Raw genomic sequence first — 8,119 nt, 5'->3', positions numbered from 1 at the left:
ACCCAAAGCAGAAAGAAGCATTTACAAGCATATTAGCGGAAATAGATGCAAATAAAGCCAAAAGTAGAAGAAACATACATCTGTGTCATACAAACTTCTAGCATTGTGACAAACATGGAAGGCAACAAGACAGACCTCTCATTTTTCAGCTGTTTTGTGCTTACGTTCTCATAGAACGTGTGTCCCCAATTTGCTATGTTTCATTTGTTCGATTTTTTTTAATATACTAAAGAAAAGCTCAAGTGAAACTACAAAACTACTAATTCAATTTTAGAGTAGCATTACACAGGCAGCCAGATCAAGATCCAGCAATTACAGCATAACAGAATTAAGCAGGAAATGCAAAGAGTAAGTACAAGTAACATTAGTATCACTTCCAGAGAAAAAACTGTGCTAAGAGGCTATGGAGAATCTGATGCTACTTTTTGTATAGCAGTTCAAATGGCAGTAGAGGATACAAAAGAGAATAAGCAAAGTAGTAAGTCACTGCTGACCAATACTTACAACAGAGACAGTGCCTTGAAAATCAAATCAGAGACATACTGCAGAAAAAGGGAGATAAGTATCATTTTAGTACTATCAAGAAATAGTTCTGACTGAAGTTTATTTTTAAAACAGCTGCCAAAATAGAAAACTAGCCATTTTAAAGAACTTGTTCAAATTTGAAGAATTCGTAATATTCAGCAACAGTATTTCAGATCAGGTTTCATTAGGTTTACTGTGGGATTCAGCAAACTATGAAGTCTGGTTGCAGTCTTCACATTTTCACAAAAATACTTAATAAATCCAAACTGAGCGACATACGCCAGCAACATAGGACCCAAACCTGTTTCTGACTTTTATGAATAATTTATGGAAAACCGAATTTGTGAAGTTGTTAATTTTGGTCAGAATGAGCCACTTCCCAAAGACAATGCAGACATATTTAATAATTGCTTAATACTGCACTTTCAATAAATAATTTCATATTGTAGTACTGTGTTCACCTAATTAAAGTTCAAACTATTTTAAACCCCTAGGATGAGGGAAGGGAATGCTATTTGCATGTTCCAATAAAACACACAAAGCTCATAAATACTTTTAATTACAAAGTACAATAAATGAGTAACAATTACATTGTAAGATTGCGTCCACACAAACCTTAGGTTTTTTCCTGATAGTCACTGATGTTAAGAGCTTTGGCTTACACCATAAGAACGTGGCGATTCTCATTTTGATTTGTAAATTAGTTTCAAAGTTCTTTAAATGCTAGCTGGCCTTTCAGATGGCTACAATTCAAACCCTTCTGTAATTCTGCTCCTCATCACCTAAGATTCTTTCTCTTGCAGAAAAAAGACCGACTTTCTAAATTCATAGGTAATGAACAGTTTCTCACTTCTGCCTTCTACGGCTGTGGAAAATGCAGTTTTCCCCAACCAGATTTATAGTAACTGCTTCTCCTTCATGCGTCAGTACAGACAACTTGCACATGGGAAACACAGAAGCCTATGTATGAAGAAATGTTCTCTGGTATTCCAGCCAGGGGGAAGAAAGGAGAAGGAAAAACAATTTAAAACCTGAAGATGCAATATTACTAGAAAAATACTGCAATAGAATAAATTAACCTAATTTTGTCATTTATCTTATTGCCCAGTTTCAAAGTATGTAGGTAAATATGAATGAGCCACATGTTCAGAAGAAACAGAATTACAAGCGATGTCTTCCTTTTTTTAATACATCCCACCTTTAAGATCAGAACTCCAGGCATTGTGAAACCTGGGGGGACTCTCCCCAAAGCAGAATTACTGTACTCCTGGGGGAACTGCAAGATTCCTTTCTGCAGTTTCTTCAGCCAAAGACTGGAAGCGTCTGAACTCATACCTAGAAATGTTGAAAAATTAAACAGGCAACACAGCTGTGGTTTCAGGAATTTTTCAGGAGGAAAATATGAGGCTCATTCATATTTACCTACATACTTTGAAACTGGGCAATAATCTAAAGAGATTATTTCCAGTAAAAGTAGAGACGCTTACCATATTAGCGTGTTAACTATGGCAATTTAAAGAGTGGTAGGAAGAGACAAAAAAAAAAAGGTATTGCTCATTTTCAACAAAACAAGCTAGCTGCAGTGGATGAGTAACTTAACTCCCACATCCTTGAGCTGAGGACATGAAGCACAAAGCACAGCGAGCCTTCAAAAACTAAGGCTTGGACATACATTTACTGATGTGCTGCCTAGTAAATACGCAGCCAATACCTCTCCTCTCACAGTGGAGGAGTGAAGTCTGTTACAGGCCGAGGAACCTGACACGAAGTGGTTTCTCTTTTCATTTAAGGTAACAGAAACTAAACCCTGTCCAGGACAAAACCAGAGGCCTACATTTTGCAGGTATTATAGTAAGAGATAAAAATTAGTTAAGGTCAAATTCCAACATACATTCACAACTGGCTTAATTTTTTTTGTCATGCAAATGAAAAATACTGCAAACAATGCAGTACTGAGGGGCAAGATGAACATTCAAAAAAATTCCAAGGTCACATGTTTCTTCTCTGAAAAATCAGTTTGTTTGAATTTGACTATACTCGGAAAAACTCCCCGAAAGCTGCAGGAACTGAGGGCTGCAGATCAACGTGCAAAAGCAAGATACACCTCTTCTGAAAGGGCTTCTGTGAGCTGATCTCCCAGCTCTGTTGTACGGATTCCAATTGTTTTTGGAAGTGGGAAGTCCAAAACCAGGAGTTTAGGTGAGTATTTTAGAAAATTTAATTTCCCATTTCTAAAGATTTCTGTTAAGGTAATAGAGGTATAAACCACTGTAACATTTCTCCACTTATATCTTCATAAAGCTAGGAGAATTTCAGTGAAAACAAATTATTCCAGTCTTTGAGGCACACACATTGTAACATTTGCATCTTACAGACATAAATAATTTAAGCAAATCCCTCCTGAAGACTCTAAAAATGTTAGTCCCATTTATTACACTAGCTAAAAGGACGACATACTAATTTTTCCTATAATTATGTATTCCAAGTTCTTTTCCTACCCTTCAAAGGTCATCAGTGCCACTCCGGGATAAAAAAATTTAAAAGTACTGCTTTCTACGTATTTTTAATAATAAATATATTCAACAATTCAAGAGTCTGTATGTCTCTAATGTGTTGGACAGGTATTTGGAAAATACCAACTTAGGCAGGAGAAAGAGCTGTGAAGGCATAAAGTAAAAGACGACAATACAGCTTATGTTCATGCCGGATTTAAAGTACAAGCTACTAAAAAAAGTAAACAGAAGTAGCTTACACTAACAGAATCCTCCCCCGTAAGTTAAGGGAAGCATCTGAATTGGACAGGTCAGGGTTTTGGTCCAGCACATTGGAACCCTATATGTAAGCCAGGAATAGGTAGAGAGAGATATATAGAACAACTTTAAAAGTTCTTCTGTTTAAATTAAAGCAGTATCAGCTTTGCAAAGAAGTTTGAACATAGGCACCACATAACTTTTTTTTTTTTTTAAGGTTCAAATGTACATTAACATGTTACAGCCCCCCCTTCCCCCCATTTATACACACATAGCTTATGTAAAGGTACATATTCAATAGAGTACCTTCAGCATGAAAAGTCTCTTAGGCCAACTGCTCACGATAAACTACATTCAATAATGCAAAGTGGATAACTTGGTCAAGCCATCTCTCCCACCCCAATAACTTAATTTCAAACCACAGGAAACAGTTATATTACGTAGTACTCAATGGCTGGGCTTGTCAGAGCTCTGAAACAAGGAGCACAGCTCTTCACAGGTCTGTGTTTCTACTGAACTGAACTGGGACTCCATTGTATTCCAGGCTAAGTCAGCCAGAAGAAAGTCATCCATTGCTGTCTGTGTCTCATTGCTGGTAAGGAATAAACTCCCTAGATTCTCAAAGCAGCTATCCATAGTCTGTGTTTCAGTGCTACTGAGCTGGACTTTGCTTTCAATATTCTGAGTTGGTATGTTTTTAGTAGCTGGATATACTTCTGTCTGGGTTTCTGTATCAGATGAGTCAGTACTCATGGAGAAACTAGACTGCTTCAGAATATTTCCTAAAGGCAGATGGGTATTAGTGTCCAAAAAGAAATTCAAGTCTGTCTGTGTCTGTGTATCAAACATCTCCAAACCTAAGAAGTTAGAATTTCCTCGGCAGCTATATGATTGAGTGGCACTATCTGAAAATAAGAAATCAGTCTGAGTTTCAATGTCCAGTGACTCCAAAACTGGCTCAGAGTTTAGGGTACCAAGCTCACTCTCTTCAGTCTGAGTTTGGATGTTGGATGCTGAAAAGAACTCTTCAATGTCAAAGTCTATTCCTGTGCTCTGTGATGGACCAGATGGCAGGTGTGTGTCAGCATTAGAACTTGTCTCAGACAAAAGGCCACGATTATCCAGTGTCTGGCCAGACATGTTTCCTGAAAAGATGTTCTCCAGATCACTTAGTAGGTCCATTGTCTGCGTTTGATTATCCATCGTATTTTGAGGTGGAAGTATATTAGTCTGTGTATTGAAGCCGATAAGGGATTCAGACTTCACCGTATCTTGATTCAGGCTCTTACAATTACTCCTTTGCAGCAAGGTTTGATCTATATTTGCGGGCATTAAATTGTTCTCTGGAAGTTCAATGTGAGTAGAAACATTATATGATGAATGAACGTTGTCAAAGATGTCACTGCACATTACAGCCTGGTCCATTTGCACTCTTCCATCAATAGAGTCCTGTGTCCTACTAGTTTGAGTCTCTCTAGAAATGCTACACGTTGGAAAACAAACCTGACTAAAAGCATCAGTCTGAGCAGCTATGGATGAAGTCAGTTTGGAAGCAGGCAGCAGCGTCTGTGTTTGTACACTGATGGGTAACGAAACCTGTGAACTGAATGACAGATCTGTCTGAGAGCAAGAGGATACAGAAGAATTGGGAGTCCAGGCTGCAGCAGGTACAAAGTTCTGTGAAATGTAAGATAAATCAGTCTGTATATTTATTGAAGAAATTTTATTCTTGTGACAAACATTCCCCAGCTCTTGCCCTGTGTTATTCGATGTAACCTTATCCCACTCAACTTGTACACCAGTACTTACTGGTTCACGATCACCAGAATTTGTCACTTTTGAAACAGGTATACTATCTTTAAATACAAGTGTTTCTGCCTCCAGTGCTGGAATCAGAATTCCTATAGATTGGGGCAATAAATGAACAGTACTTACAACTGAACCTTGATTATCAACAGCCACTACAGCAGGTTTGACGGAAGAGTCTGTTGCAGACACATATATAGGCAAGTGAGCAAGCTGCATCACTGGAAGTTTAACCAAAGCCACCTTGGGCTTTGGTAGAAGCATCTTCGGCGTACATTTTGGCTGCATTTGGTTCGTGAAGTTAGAACTGCCTTCAAGAGAGGCCACTACTTTCACTTCAGAGGACTCCAAGTCCTGAGTGCCAGGATTATTGTTCTGTGTATTGATGAATGCTTCATTTGCCTTCTCTGCCAGCTGCTGATTATGTACGGAGGTTTCCATTTTCCTTTTCTTACTAGGAGGATCCCTGTGAACATGAGATCAATAATTTATACTCCTTTCAAGCACAAAACATCTGCCTTCCATTCTTTTGAGTCATTGTATTGAAAATATAAACTGAAGTCACAGATGACGTTGGATATGAGAAGACAACTAATCCTGATTAAAACATAAAGAGACTCCATGAACTTCAGTTTTGTAAAATTTCATTCCTCACTCTCCCATTTAAAAAAGAAAAAAAGGTTACCTCTCTTATGGAGACTTATTTCTAAATGGAGGTGGAAGTTTAGGTGGTTTCTTCCCCCTTGTACATTAAGCACTCCGATTTGAAGACATGTTTAATTTGTTACTTTGATGCTCAGACTGAGCATTGAAGGGACAGCGCTCTTAAAACTAGTGTACAGGTAAAGATCTCTTATGGAAACTGAAGATACAATTAGCGCTCCTTCACACAGAACTTAATTTTGCAGCAGTTGAATCTCCAAGACAGACAGGCTAGGCCTCAGGAAACAGACTACCCTTTATGAAATATATGTACTTGTTAAGACAACTATAAATCTAAACATGTATATATAGGTATTTTTTTTAAAAAAAGAATCCACTAATACTTGCAAGGACAACTAGACTATAAAAGAAAATAAACTGAACTGCATTCCACACCACAGTTACCAGCTATAAACATTTCCAAATCATCTCTACTCTCACAGAACTGTAAAAGCAGATGCAACAAGAACCCCCAGCATTTATGCCGTGCAGTGCAGTGTCATCAGTACTTTGTTTTATATGTGAGGAAACCTGATCTTATTGATTAGACAATCATAATTGCCTTCAACAAAACAGAAACTACTAAAAGCAACTGAACAAAGAAACTGCAAACTGCTTTACAGCTACAACAATGCAAGTCTATTTCCAATTTAATCAACAGAAAGGAGACAAAAAGCCAGTACATGGGAGACAGAGGACTTGGTGATGAATATAAGTATCATTACTTAACTGCTTCACTTTTACCTGTGTTCGGCAGGAATTTCGTGGCCAGTTCTGTAAATATGAGACAGTAATGCTGTTCTGCTGGCATAAGGGCACCCACAAGTACACTGGAAAGTCTTGCCACAGACCTCTATATGTCGTTTCAAATACCATTCTGTACCATAGGAGTTACTACATTTATCACATTTGTGCTTCTTTTCAGCATGCATTTTCATAAAGTGCTAGAATACACAATGAAAAGTAAACATTAGCCTTCAGGTAAGATTAAAAAAAAGAAAATCATGCTTAGGGGAGACATTAATATTTGCATTTTTTTTAGTTGTTAAACAGCATTGAAGAGTAGAATTAAGAATTTAAAAGTCTCATTAGGAATAAGTTACAAGCTTAAAGAAATCAACAGAAAGAATTTAAAGTCTGCAAATCTGCTTGTGCTGTGTGCATCTTAAAACACAGATAAATATCTATGTGTCCTAATACTATTGGAGGTTTCCTATGGACGTTAATAAATCTATAGATGAATCTTGCCAAAGAGCGTAGTAAGTGTATGTTGCAACATGTGCACACGCCTGAAGATCTACAACTGCGCAAATAGTCTCAAGTCAAACAGGTCAACTTCAGAGCAAACACCAGAATTTTCCTTTTCATTTACGGCACCAAGTGCTAGCCACTCATCTCCTACGGTCTGCCCAGCTTATCACAGGTAACCAACACCAGATGAGTGCTTTTTTTTACTCACTCAGGCAGAAACAAGTCTTACATGTTTTCTTAAACACGTAACTAGTAAACAAATGCATTTTGATACTAAAGCAGAGAAAAACTATTAATTCTTGACCACTTGAAAAAGCAGTTTAAAAGCATCAGCCACATTTTAAACCTTTATTGGTTGCTGCTGTGATTCTTTTTTTCCCCTCTTTGATCTTTTTCCATCTTTTTAATTTGTGAAGAGGGGCTGTCTTGTAGTTTAGCAGAACATACTGGCATCTGCCTGATCAAAAGGTTTAAGTCCTCTAATACCAACATGCAAATTCATTAACCATATGCCCATGTGGAGTTTCTGCATACAATTCTCCAACTTCTGGATATATGTTGAGAGGCTTTGCTCATATCTGAATGCAAAAGTGTACGCGCTCTGGAGTAGAGACAGTCACGGCTAAATCAGTATGAAAATAATACTTTAGGAAATAGGAATACCTGTTTTACAAGAGAAAATTGGGAAAATGGTCTGTTTGGTCCTCTAGGGCAGCCTTCAATAGGACAGCAGTAGAATTTCTGTGAAGTTTTCAAACCCTTCCTTATTGGTGCATTAAGTTTTCCATCCTGAAAAAGAACCAGTTGAGAAGTTGACAATTCTACAGGTTTGCATATTAAAGACAACATTCAGAATACACATCAATTTTGGCTCACTGAGTTTACACACCTCAATGAATTGAAGGCACTTTCCCAAGTGATTTGAAAGTTCAAATGGAGTTTTTCACCTATGTGGATGCTACTTTGCAAATATACCATCAAAGTTACCAAGTGAAATTACAACAAGCTCTACAGAGTAGTGGTACTGTACTATTTACTTTTACCATGATACTCGCTGCCCCAAGCCAATTATAACTGCCTTTTGT

At 37.6% G+C, this 8,119-nt stretch overlaps 1 protein-coding gene across 1 annotated transcript; it reads right to left on the bottom strand.

Moving 5' to 3' along the window:
• Nucleotides 1–2,011: 2,011 nt before the first annotated feature.
• Nucleotides 2,012–7,808, bottom strand: ATMIN (ATM interactor). The gene is made up of 3 exons (XM_009332296.1): nucleotides 7,698–7,808; nucleotides 6,528–6,727; nucleotides 2,012–5,547 (listed from the first exon to the last, which is right to left on the bottom strand). Exons 2-3 carry the CDS (start codon nucleotides 6,719–6,721, stop codon nucleotides 3,723–3,725), a joined length of 2,019 nt encoding a protein of 672 aa, XP_009330571.1. The 5' UTR covers nucleotides 6,722–6,727; nucleotides 7,698–7,808; the 3' UTR covers nucleotides 2,012–3,722.
• Nucleotides 7,809–8,119: the final 311 nt, after the last annotated feature.

This window comes from Pygoscelis adeliae, unplaced genomic scaffold, assembly GCF_000699105.1.
Source record: "Pygoscelis adeliae isolate BGI_AS28 unplaced genomic scaffold, ASM69910v1 Scaffold18, whole genome shotgun sequence".
NCBI classification, from domain to species: Eukaryota; Metazoa; Chordata; class Aves; order Sphenisciformes; family Spheniscidae; genus Pygoscelis; species Pygoscelis adeliae.
The sequence above is the reverse complement of the archived record's forward strand: the minus strand, read 5'-3'. Positions and strand labels throughout refer to the sequence as shown.